This window comes from Hyalella azteca, unplaced genomic scaffold (genome assembly GCF_000764305.2).
Source record: "Hyalella azteca isolate HAZT.00-mixed unplaced genomic scaffold, Hazt_2.0.2 contig12164, whole genome shotgun sequence".
NCBI lineage: Eukaryota > Metazoa > Arthropoda > Malacostraca > Amphipoda > Hyalellidae > Hyalella > Hyalella azteca.
In genome coordinates, this window is record NW_025942128.1 from 1 (window position 1) to 14040 (window position 14040).

Consider the following 14040-nt stretch of genomic DNA (forward strand, 5'->3'; position numbering starts at 1 on the left):
TAACACAGTTTCTCTTTCTATAAATCAACATATAGATATAAATATGAACCTTAAAACATTAACTTTCGTGTACATGATTTATAGGAGACTCGTTCCGATTTATAGGAGACTCGTTCCAGACAATTTGAACACTGAAAAAACTAACATAATTCTTGGGATCCAAGTTATTTGTTTCAACGTTTTTGTTCTCATATATGACTACTATACATTAGTAATTTTTTTTACGACAAGCACAGTCAATTGCAACTGATTCGAATTTTGAATATTTATAAGTTGTTTGTTTTTGTACCATTTTCATCCAGAAAAATATGCTCATGATCAGCTCATCTGGGCCCATATTGTGGGATAAAGTTACAAACCTTCGCAAACTTCTTTTAGTCAGCAAGGTATTTTGCACAGAACAAAGGTTGCAGGGCAGGCTGTACATAAAGTGCATTGTGTGCAGCACGTTTGTTAGTTCTGTAGAAGGAAGGACGTACCGAAGCAACATTAGGCGCAATGATGCCTTCCCGTATGGTTTGCAGGTCAAAAAATGTGAACTTATCACCTTGATGTTATGTTGCAGTATTCTTTGGAAATAAGGATGATCGGTTTCTGTTAGAACCAGCACATGCGGTAAGAATGGTTGAAAGTTACTAAATAGGCTATTGCTTCAATATCGTACTATTATGACTTTTTCAATAACTGTCTTTGAATTACGTGATTTTCTATTTCTGCCTTTAATGCAGTGACAAAATCAACTAAGTTCATAGCGGGAAGTAAAGTCATGATCATGAATGAATCATCGAAATACGAAAACTTTCATCTAATACAGTACCATGAGGGTCATTCATGTCTTATTGCTCGAGAATCAAATTTGATGTGAAAACAAGTATCAGCATTTTTTTTTCTTTGTCGTAATAAGTAATCTTCAACTTGGTAAGAAATCATGTATACTGTCAATAGATGCCAAAAAATGACCGCGTTTAAATGGTAAATTGCTTTGTTTGTAATGTTTGTGTCTTAATATTATTAGTGTGGAGAACATTTTTCTGTAAAAAGCATCGTATAATATTAAAAAAATGTTAACCTGCTGAAATGAATAAAGATTGAAAACATGCAATTGTTGAGGAAATTATGCGCTATCACAGACGGAAACTCTGCTAATTACATTTTAGAAACATATATTTTTATATTTTAACAATGGTTAATTTGGTCACAGAGAAAGGGTTAAAGCGCAATCGGAGTGGATTTTTGGCTCCCACAAGCACAAGTGGCATAAATACCTTGATACGATCAAATGATTTCGCCGAGATGAAAAAATAATCAGTGTGGTTCAATGTAGCTCAACCAGACAAAATAAATGTTTTCGTTCGAATCGTGCTCATTAATTTTTTTGTTGTGATTATAACTACATCCGCATTTTTTCGGTGGCAAAGAGGACTTAATTGGATTCATTTGGAGTTTAGACCGATCCACTGTCCGACAACTTCCATTGAACAGGCATCGATAATGCACAACCTTGAATATTGCTTGACGCCAACATGGTGAAATGAAACAACCTGAATATCATCCATTGTTTAATTATCTGAGCTTTATCCCTCCTATATATGCTTAATACATATCTTTGGTAGTATCTACAGCAGTCTTGGTTGAATTTGAGTGATTGAACTCAAGCAACCTCTGACAGCGGGTGTAAAAAACAACTATACAATCATATCTTCCTAAGTCACCGTGTTCATGCCCAAACCTCTACACTATATATGTAGTGACTAGACATTTATTCTTCAACCAGTTGGTCACGTTTTAAGGAATCCCGTTGTAATTTTTGTAATTCAGAAGAAATAACTCAAGCCATGCGAATAAAAGTGGTTCCAGTAATAGGTAGGTATCCCAAATGTCGTAAATGGAAATACAGGAGAAAATGCACTTGTTCAAGTTGTATGACCACAAATCCCCTAACTGTTTTTTATTTATGCGAAAAACTGTTTCGTACTTTGGAAAAATTATCCATGCATGCTAAAAGAATTACTTAAATTTATACACCTACTTTTCCAAGCAGATTGTCACTAGGCATTACATTGGCTGGGCTCTCTATAGGCGGGTGGCGCAAGTTTCGAGACAATTTAACCAAGTAGAGGCAAAGTAAAGACATTCTAGAAAAATGTTGAACACTTTTTAGGCATTATGAGTCATTTAGCGTTAGGCGAAAATTTTTTCGATGTCTCAAGTTGAGAGAACCAGTGTCATGAACGGCGGAGGTTAGATTAGGGGCCCACGCGTAAAAATTAGCAAAGGCAGCAAGAAGCAAAGCATTACTGGATATCTTGTGCTTTATGAAGTTGTGTTAACTGAAAACAGGCCTGTAATTCATCAAAAGATTATCCACAAACGCTAAAGATACAGTGCGATTTAGGTTCAACTCCTGTCAAGCTCTTAGTGAAGAACTCGTTTCAGCACACGTCCTGTCATTCTCGTAAGTATGCCCTTGATTCAACGATCATAGGCAAGGTCGTTAAGTTAAGCTGGCCAAATTTTCTGTTATATATAAATATAATTCAAATTTTGTAGGAAATGATATAAAGTATCTTGGTTTCTTATAGACATTAATTCATATATATATACATTTTTCCAAAACTTTGGATCATCAATGCAGTCTCGAGTAACAACAGTCAAATTACAAATTACATCGATAGGACGACCAAATATTTTTGTCTTGCATACGACAAGATCTTGCAGCAGTTGTTTCTCTAGTACAGCCTTTGGCTCAAAATGTTCATTTCCTTTACACTCAGCTGGGCATGCAGTCTTTATTTTTGCTGTCTTAGCCCATTATTTCTGCACAGTCGGTATCTGCGTTGACTGCACCGTGGATTACAAATAGCACCCGACAACTGGATAGTGTGAAAGTCTGATTGATAACATATGAATATCGATATATGTAAAAATACTCTCAATATTAATTAACTGCAATTAAACAAAATATCGACGACTACACCTTAACTTTTGTCGCTGGCATGACATTTACATATTCCATGACCATTCGAGTAGGTACTAAACTAGAACATTTATTAGGCTCATACATGCTGTCGTCTAACTCCTGAAACTCATATCGATGATGATGCAGTTACGTTACCGAGGAAAGAATCTTCGAAATTTTCGTATCCACTTACATAATTCATGCTTCGAAAATCATGTGAACACGAACAGGTTCAGGCAAGAAAGTGGGAATATATATTTCCACGAACCCCAAAGCACCTGCTGAACTATAACCGAAGGAAAATCTACGAAGATTTGCAATCTCTAGCTTATAGGCAACCATGTCAGACACCAGACAACGATCTTAAACAACGGCATAGGTTCTGTGGTCTTGCTCCGAAGCTACCAGCTTATTTTTAATTACTTAAAATTATCAGAAAAATTATTTTGCAACAATGTGAACCTTGACATTTTTTACATTTTCCCGGAAATGGCATTCTCAATCAAACTCTTGTATCGCGGTCAGACAACCAATGCTCAAAAGGATTTTGAAATCGAAAACACAAATGCACAAAGTATGCTTCCCACAGAAACAACGATGACATGTATACAACGAATATATGTCAATCACTTATCTTACCACTACCGTTGAAATATTCTATAGTTCGCCCCCACGACTTGTTCGACATAGCACCCTATTCGTAATGAGAAACAGTACTGAGAATCTTGGGCTCATGGAGTAGGAGATGAATGAATGGAAGATTGAATTACTCAATTAAATGCAAGCTTAAGCGATTCATGTGAAGTAGAGAAGCCTTCATATTTCATAATTAGGAATGATTTTCTTGTGTTTTTGGTAACTTTGAGCTGAACTTCGATCGAGAAGCGCCGACATTGGTAGCACATTTCTAGTTTTTCGGTTTGCCACCACTTGAAAATTTAGGCATGAATATTTTAGTTCTCATGATAATTCTATGGTTCCGAGTTAAGCAAATCGTTTAGCTTCGTGACGCGTTTTAAACGCTTTCGAGCGTTACACATTCAATTCAACATTAATAAAATCTTGACAGAAAAACAAGATTCTCCCTTAGGCATAAAATCAACCCAATACTAGACATAGAGGTGAAAGCCGGTAAGTGGTAGCTAAGTGACAGTCTTTGAAACAGCAGCAAGCCAGTATTTATTTCCTATGTCAGTATCTAGTAATACTAGAACAGAAAATGTCTGAAAGTACAGAAAATCGTAATTCGGATTGCATAGAAGATATGAGTGAGGAAACTGTCACAGGTTGTAGAGTACTCATAAATATAGAGAATGAGACCGTGTCTTGAGAATCTTTCATTAAAATAATTAGGTTCTTCTAGCCTTAGAACCATGCGACAACCATGCACCTCCTGTGAACCATTTTGCTACTACGCAAGTAATACTGTCAGGTTGCATCGAGAGCTGGTAGGCAACGAAGCAAATCTACTGCAAGCTATGGCAGAGTTAGAAATTCAGGACCTCAAATCATTCCCTGAATTTGAAACTCTTCCACTCTCTTTGGTACAAAGCCATCTAAGGTAAGTTGGGTTTCTCTACATACAGTAGCTAGTGCATGTTCTCTATGCAGTATATATGTACCACTAATTCACTAAAATATTTTACAGTCTTATGTTCTAGTGAAAGCTTACCTTCTGCTTGTATAATGCCACCAGAACTCTAGTATGCATCCTATATAATAACCGAAACGAAAGAAGCTAGGCTCCAATGTTAGTCACAGTGCAATTGCATATGATTTGATCCCATCATCTACATGTGAAAATGTTTTTTTTTCGTGCATGAGACACCATAAGAAATAAAATCAAACTTGTCCGCACAGAACATTTCTAAAAACTTCATTATCGACACGAAAGCTACAACAACTTAGTTTACACGCCGTCTATGACACGTGAGTCGCCACTGGACTTAGTTCGCAGTTTATCAATAGAAATTGCGTTGAAGCGCCATAGCGGCATTTCGTAGTGTTGTACGATTTACTTTGCTTTCATAATTTTAGAAGAAAGTACTATTTCATTTATAACATCTTTAGTTTCTATTATAAGACGGCGACTTAAAACAGTGGCGACTCAAGTGTCATAAACGGTAGTTCAGATGAACGCGCAGCAGCAGTGGCTCGGTTCACAGCGCTGCAATACATGGCGAGGCGGAGGCTAACGGAGGCTGGCCTGACAGGAGGCTGTTCATCTTCATAGCAAAACAATTGACAACAGCAGCAGCACTGCTGGGTTCAGAAATAAATATGAAAAAACTCTGAAACAAATTAACCGGTAGTTAATTCAAAGCTCCATAGTAAATTTTTCACAGATATAAAAGTGTCAAAACCATAGAAATTTTGTTCGTTGCGTTCTTCGAGGTAAATCGATAAGGTTTGGACAGTACACTAGTAATAAGGTATATTAATAATCAAAATGCGAAGAATATATGGGTTATTGCACTGACTGACTATGAAATAACCATAAACCTCTTAGACAATGCAACACCGCAATATTTATTCCTGTCGATGTTAACAAAAGAGATCAGTTAAGCTGATGAAGGAGAGCAGCTCTATTTTCTGTCACCTTAATTAAAGTAGTACTTTCATCATGGCCCTACACTACACCTCTATGTTTCCACGTACTACACACATGGGCACATTACACTAAGCGTTGGCTAGAAACAGGACTATGATCACAATTTTATCATATTCTCTTCGATCTCAATAGGTAAATAATGGCAGGCAAGCTATTCAAGCTCAAGCTCGAGAGTGTCTCGAATAAAGAAAATTTGACCAACATTTGGCAGAAATGATATTATTTGCTAAATATTGATATAGGTGCAAACGAATTCGCCGAACGTTTAACAGCGGAAATTATCTTGATGCGGATAAGTCAAGCATTGATTGAAAGCACGTAACTTGAGAGGATTGAATCGAATACGAGAACATAATAAGATTACTGAAACTAAGTCCTGCGTCTGGAACTAGCGGTACTACAAAGCACGGGAACACCTATACACAGCTAGGGTAGGCTGGACATTGACGGCACAGGGTCACTTATCCATTTAAAACGGCTCACTCATTACATGGGTACTTACGTAGCTATTCATGTAACGGTCAAACTAATATAAACGAACCAAGCTCAAATGTACCGCTACCTGGGCCAATAGCATACACCCACTTCAGTTCTGCTGACTCTGATTTCTTTATGTATGATGCCTTCGGGTCATACAGCATTGACCAGTCAAGCCTCAACACAACTTAGCGCCGCTTCAGCGTCTGATTACCGGAATCAGAAGCTGAGGCAGCTGTAAATTCTGTTTAGGACTTCAACTTTCAGGAATCTTTGTACAGTGCAAGCACAAACCTATAAAGCCTGTGGAACTGAACAAAATTTAGCCAAATCAAAGCACCATGTTATACCAAAATATAGAACCTTGCACACAAATATAACAATGCTATAACCATTTCTAGTGCATTACTTATCACCTTAATCTAGGGCTTTCAACAGTTACTGAATATTGCACTATATATTCTTATGTACAGACAGATGATTTCGATAACAATGCTGCTGCTCCACGAAAAGTTGATGATAGAAAAGTTTTGATTTTGTAAGTCAAAGAGTTCAAAATTTTATCACACAAGTTCATGTCCATTTTGAGAAGAAACGCTGCGAAATAAAAGGATTCCAGACTCAACAGACTGCTGTAGGTGGTTGGAGGTATATCGAGTATTTCACGTCAATAGATTTTTCAGAGCCAATTTGGGGCGTAGTGATCCTATGACAGAGGGAGAGGAGGCAGCAGCAACATTGTTGAAAGAAACGAAATTCAAATAATTATGCACTCCGTTTGTCTGCACACTTATATTGTACAGATAAATGAAAAAAACGTAAGATCCGTCCTAAATTTTCGTCTGTAGATGAGATGAATTCTTTCAAAATAGATTGGACATTTGCCTTTCTCGTTACTGTAAGAGAGACAGATTTCTTGAATCGAAGGCAGTGTTGAAATAATTTCATCTGCTTTCTACGATGAATGCAGATTGACTCCAATGAAGATGATCTTGATTCTAGACATTAAGTGTCTGGAGAAGATGGCTGATGGGGTCGCAAAGTAGGGATCATCTCTAGAGTGGTCGTAACGAAGACACGAGGTCTACTGCTTCTCCTTACTGCACCTGAAATGACCAATATCGTGGTAAATACAAGAACACAATCTAAACATAGTCTAAAATTTATGAACAGCATTAAGTCTATTTACTTTTAACATATTTCAATGCTATTTTTTCTCCGAAGAATGGAAAAAATAGATACCATGCAAATAGTCTAGAACGAAGATGACGCAAGAATTTCTAATCTTCTTACTAACGACTTTTCATTAAAATTTCCGATCTCTGACTCATCGTATAACATAAGGGGAATATTCGCGATTTTAATTTTTCATAGTTTTTAGCAAATCGTGTCAAGCGCACTTTTTCTTATTAGAAGCAGCCGAAAGAAAAACCACAAAATCTTTTTCCATTAACAATTTTGGCAAATAAAAATATGGCGCATGATGAGATTTTAGTTACGTCGAGACCTGAAAAGCTATATGAAGAGCCGTCAGTGAAAAGAATTTGAATGAAATGAAATTCGAATGAATTTGAATAGAATGAAATTTGAAACATAAATGAAGGAAGAATAATTTTTTTTTTTTTTTTCTAAGCCAGGATCGACGTCGGGTGAAGATGTGTATTCGAAACGCACGTATCGTTGATTTGCATTCATAGTGATGAAGTTCATAAAATTTGTATCGAAATCAAGTGAGTTCACATGGAAACATACGCGTACTATTCGCAGTATGTTTGAAATAAAAACTATTCGATTTTATTGACGAAGTCCGACATAATCTGAAAAATTTCACATAAGGATAATATCGTAATGTTTTCACATAAAATTTGTGATTCATGGTAAGCCAGTAAAACGGCCGGCAATTGAACGTAAATGAATGACTAACCGATTAAAATGTTGAAATACATAATCTATCTCTCCCTAACTCAAAAATAACATACATACAAAAAAAAACGAAGCCTGGTCCACAGCAGCATATTGGTTTACATAAATCTAGATCTAGCCCTAAAACAGCATACTCGTACATTCATAAATCAAGACCTAATTCGAAAGCATCGTACACACAGAAATCAAACCTAATACAAAAACATCATAAATTAAGAAATCTAAACCTAAATCCGGGAGCATCATATGAAAGGAAATCGAGACCTCAGCCTGATCATCATACACTGAAATATTATGCAACACTAATGAATTACGGTACCACGGATGTCTTAAATATTTTGTTTGTTCAGTTTTTAAGCTTGCAAGGAACATTTGCACACTTTCAAAGATGCGCAGAAGCCCCTAGTAGGAAGAGCAATCAGATATAAATAGAAACAAGATATATTTCATGCTATGAAATTAGTTGAAGCATGCGAGATAGTAATAATATTAATAAAACATACGTGAACGTTGAGAATCAAATTAAAGTTAAAAAAATGCACTCTTAAAAGACGGACCATAACAAATTTACTTAAAATACCGATTTGGTGTTGACTAATTTAGGGAGGCATGCTTCACGCTGGGTATAAAATAGCTCAGATTCTTTAAAGAAAAGTTAAACCTGTGGGGCTTTATATTTGCTCAACGAATGCAAAACTTAATCAGCTGAAATGAAATTGTTTTCATTTGTTTCAAATTCGGCGCTGAGTAATTCAGGCTGCGTCAGTGACAACATATCGATATAATTGTTCAATTCTGAATCAGTCGCACCTACACGAGCGATTCGAATACTTGATAACTACCCATTTTGATGTAGTGGCGCAAGACTAATACTGAAATAACAATTAATTAAATTTACTGCAAGGAAAGCCATCGAATGTTATGATGGAAAAGTCATGACATGATTTGGGGAAATATACGGCAGGTTGAAAGCACAGAATAATTATGTTATTATAATTTATTATACTAAGCGATGCAGAATACGGCCACTTACCAAAGTGCCTGGAGCGCCTCCGATGATGTACGGGGTCGACAGCTGCGAACAATTATGGCACAATTGTATAAGCAATGGTCACCCATGTTGAACTAGAGCTACGACCACATTTGAATAAGCAATTGTAACACTTTTACCCCTATATTTCTAATTTAGAGTCGCCACAGCTTCTGAAAACCGGAAGCTGAGGCGGCCTTGTAACCCTTTTACCCCTTTATCTAACTTAGAGTCCCAGCTTCTGAAAACCAGAAGCTGAGCTTCTGATATTGTATTTATTTTACTCCTGTTTCTAATTTAGAGTCGCCCCAGCTTCTGAAAACCAGAAGCTAGGCAGCCCAATATTTTGATGTCAAACTAGTGCTACGACCACACTCTAGCAAAAAGTACTAGTCGGTTGGGGGGCAAGGTGTGAGAACAAATTGTTTCACATTTCAAAATTCATTCCATATAAACATGAACCATAAAAAATTGTTATAGGACAATACGCAATCAGTAAAATCTCGTTCAGCAGTAACGATAAAATTAGCATTGTTTATTTAAAACTGTGGACTTGAGAGTTAAATCAAGATGACACTCGAAACCGTATTATTAAAATCACGCCTTAAAAATTCGAATACCAATAATAATAATTTCAATTTGCTGAAGTTCCATGAGAAGATTGGTTGTGCTTCATTAAAATCACAATTAAAAATCACTTAACTTTTATCTACTTCATCGCATGTCTTTTTTTCGATTTTCTATAAAAATTTAAAATCTAGATTGCAATAAATATTTTGGGATTCAACGAAAATGATTAGAAAATTAAATCACTATCTTCTGCGATTTCATTTTCCGACGATGTCTTTATATCAAAACAACGAATAAATAAACAATTATTGATGAAGAAATAAAAACTCATTAACTTCAGAAATAGTTCAACCACTGCAAAATTTACTGGACAACTAAATGTAAGTAAGTAAGTGTAAAGAGTTAAAGTATTCGACAGTCATCAACGGTTTCGGGTGTAATCATATTTCAAAGCATTGCTGTAAATTGCAAACAATTAGATTGAAAACAGAGTTTGTTAATGAAGTGCATGCCCACAACACGTATTCTGGCAACAACATGCAAAATTGAGTAACGGCATCAGATTTGAAATTTTTATATGTCTCTACGGAAAGTAAATTCGCAAGGCTAATGGATTAAGGTGAATGATATTTCAAATGGAGACAGTCAATTACTATTTCACATCAAAGTTGTTTGTGAGGTAAACCTGTCGTTGCAAAATTAGCTCTGATTATTGACTCCATTACTTCCCCCTGCACCGTGCCATGAATTGATTTTTAAATTATATTCAAATTTTCAAAATAATTGATTTAATGCTTAATCAACGCACGTGAATCACAATAATTTTTAAAACTATTCATAAAGCGTTAAAATATTGAGCTCATATCGATGTATATGAAGGAATATAAGGAATAAATTTGAGCAAAGATGCTTCTTGACAAACAATAACTCATTGAAGTAAAGAAAAACACATGCAGTAAAAATCAGGAATCCGGAGTGTAACTAAAAGCTCCGTCTTCCCATAAAAAGAAGTTAGAAGAGTGTAGAAAAGTAGCATTTATTAAAGAGATAAAGCATATAAACACTAGCAGGATGTGACAGGTAGGTAGACAGGATACCTGGAACTGCTGGACAGGATAAGCGCCGACCATCGAGGGTGGCTGCTGCAGCTGAGCCATCTGACCAGCTGCAGCAGCAGCAGCTGCAGCTGATGGGATTTGTGGCTGAGGGACTCCCTGCCAGGCGGTGGCTGCGGTGGGCACTCCAGCCATGCCAGCCATTCTGAAAACGAGGGAACTCGTCAACACGAGGGAACTCGTCAAAACGAGGGAACTCGTCAAAACGAGGGAACTCGTCAAACGTCAAAACGAGGGAACCCGTCAAAACGAGGGAACTCGTCAAAACGAGGGAACTCGTCAAAACGAGGGAACTCGTCAAAACGAGGGAGCTCGTCAAAACGAGGGAGCTCGTCAAACGAGGGAACTCGTCAAACGGATTTACAACTAAAAAAAATATTCTTATAACCACAGTCTGATATCCTTATATCCTCGGTCATATGCAATTTTGAATTATAATGATTGTTTTCATTTTGTAGACTGTCGACCTGACGATGGAACATGGAATCCGAAACGTTTTCGATATCGATATACCTAGTGTAAATACTTGGCGTTATCTTTGCTTTTAAGTTTCTTACAAAAAAACTACAGTTAACAAATAGACTTATAAAATAGATTTTAATCAAAAGAAAATGTTACTGTTAACAAAGAAACTCGTGAAAAAAGCTTTTCGTAACATGAAGGTGGTCCTGCCAGTACGGGAAAACTAGTCAAATTGGAAAATACAGGATAAATGTCCTGTTGAACTTGGAAACTTGTAAAATCATCTTTCTAAACATGGAAAAAATATAGCCACCAGGAAACACGTTTAGTCGGCATTCAAAATACAATTCATCAATACTAATTGACTATTTTGAAAATTAACTTTACGGCGTTAGTTAAATGCTCAATGAAAGAATGAATGAAATCAATTAAACAGGGAAAATGACTCAATAACATAGGAAAAAGGACATCAACAGTTGCCCAACAGATAGCGCCATGCAAAGAAACAAATTCAGACTGGTACATTTTAGGAGAATCTGTATAACTGATCACACATCTAATTATTCATGCACACAAATTTCAAAATGAACGTAATCCTACCCTTGCTGGTATCCGTACTGTCCGTAGGTGAAGCCTTGCATGCCAAGGAACTGCTGGCCCTGGACTTGGGCCGCTGTAGGATATCCTTGAGGATACCAATATCCCATTTGTCCAGTCGGATAGTTGTAGGGATATTGAGAGCCGGGCAGAGGCTGCAGAGACAGGCACTCCGAAACGTCGGTCAGCGTCTGAAATGAACAGAAATTAAACATTTTTGTAAACTGGTGGATCTCACCGGCACAAAAAGAATTCTGTGAGGCTATAACCTGCATGGTAGTGAAATGACATCCGAAGAGATGTATCGATGAGGTCTAATGTCTTCTCAATGATATGAGATGTCTTACGTAAGATGAGAATAAGGAAAATGGGACTGTTATTAAGTTCTAGTGAGGAACTTGTAGAGATTTAAAGCATTCGTGTTCAAAACTCACCAACCAAAACTAACCAAGCCTAGAAAGGTAAACAAAATGTATTCTCAGTCACCATTCCCACTAATCACCATGACCTGGTTGGTGACGGGTGTTGTTGGGGTCCCCATTCCCCCCACTCACCATGACCTGAGTAGTGACAGGGGTGTTGTTGGGGTCCCCATTCCCCCACTCACCATGACCTGGGTGGTGACAGGGGTGTTGTTTGGGTCACCATACACCACGGGGGTGTTGTTTGAATCACCATACACCACGGGGGTGTTGTTGGAGTCACCATTCCCTCACTCACCATGACCTGGGTGGTGACAGGGGTGTTGTTGGGGTCACCAGACTCCTTCCCCCAGGAGCACTTGACAGGCTGGCCGTTGATTTCGTTGTTGTGCACAGAGACGATAGCGTGCGTCGCGCTCTCTTTCGTCGAGAACCTGAAGCACAAATGCGCTTTTAAAAATTTCAGAACCTTAATACTGCACTGTTAGAAAAATTACCGTTAATGGTATTACCGACGTTTCAGTGGCCGGTCGGCACGCGAACAGAGACACCGTGTAGCCGATTTTATTCTAATATAACACTAGAAATCCGTAAAACATCTGATAAAAACGGCGAAACAGTTTATTTTCACGGGGCGACCGGCCACTAGAACGCCAGTGGGACCGTTTTTTCCAACACTGTGATCACCGAAACATGTGTAAATGAATAACAGATGTGTACCGAACCATCAGACGACTAGGCTATAATTTGACCCTTTGCTTTTGGATATATTAAACTTAGTGAATGCTATCGCCATTTTAACGATAGCGGGTAACGAGAGATACTGTTAATTGGTGGAGAGTTAACTCTCTTTCCATAGATACATCAAGTTTCGTTTTGTATTTGAAACTAAAAAGGACAAAATATCTTGCATTAAGAACGGGATTCAAAGCATTGAATATCAGCAACAGAAACAGGTACGGTTAAGATTGTATAAAAATTAAATATATTAAAAAGCACGACTTATTATGGTCTCATTGATGCCATTGGAACAAATTCGATGTTATCAATTACAGGAATTTATGATTTATTTAATCTGAAGTTTATGTTGCTTTTTCTTAATCTTAAACATATGGAAATCTATTTTCCAAGCGAATCATAATCAATGCAAGTGCCAATGAACAAAAACTTCTTCTCCAAGAAATTTCAAATTTATTGTAAATAATATACTCACTTTCATTCTCAAATAATACACTTACTTAAAAAATTAAAAAAATACAGCAAAACGGATGAACGCAATACATACTCAATAAATTCAGTGCTCACCGAACAAAGGCGTATCCTTTGTCTTTGAAAACCCGAATTTCTTGGATGCTGCCGTATATGGAGAAAGTTTTCTGCATGAGCTCCTCGGAGAGCCCGTTAGTGATGCCCCCGCAGTAGACAGTGCAGTTCGTGGGCGACGATTGGTTGTACACGTCATCGAACGTCAGAGGCTTCTGATTGGCTAGAAAAGAGCAGAATTTATTCGTTTTTTTTTTTTAAATTTGGATTTTTACAGAGCGAATGTACACGTCATCAAACACCAGAGGCTTCTGATTGGCTAGAAAAGAGCAAAATTTATTCGTTTTTTCTTTAAATTTTGACTTTTACAGAGCGAATGTACACGTCATCGAACGTCAGAGGCTTCTGATTGGCTAGAAAAGAGCGAAATTTATTCGTCTTTTTAAATTTTGATTTTTGTAGAGCGAAAAACTGAGCACATATTTATAGGAGCTAGAAACTTGTGAGAATTGCTGCGATAGTTGAAATATTTATAGCTTCAATGGGTTTCTTTCTGATTTGTATTTCAAGGTTTAATTTATGTTTAATAATTGTAATTGCGATGGAATGAA

The 14040-nt window shown here is 37.1% G+C and overlaps 1 protein-coding gene across 1 annotated transcript in view; it reads right to left on the reverse strand.

The window, feature by feature from the left end:
* Nucleotides 1-1546: 1546 nt before the first annotated feature.
* The window catches only part of LOC108680576 (cytotoxic granule associated RNA binding protein TIA1), a 444699-nt gene continuing 432205 nt past the window's right edge, over nt 1547-14040 (reverse strand). Inside the window, exons 9-14 of the mRNA XM_018169449.2 lie at nt 13472-13652; nt 12465-12600; nt 11748-11935; nt 10668-10830; nt 9004-9045; nt 1547-7153 (exon numbers count right to left, since the gene is read on the reverse strand). Of these exons, the coding sequence (XP_018024938.2) occupies nt 7145-7153; nt 9004-9045; nt 10668-10830; nt 11748-11935; nt 12465-12600; nt 13472-13652 (719 nt within the window). The 3' untranslated portion in view covers nt 1547-7144. The remainder of the gene's footprint in view (nt 7154-9003; nt 9046-10667; nt 10831-11747; nt 11936-12464; nt 12601-13471; nt 13653-14040) is intronic.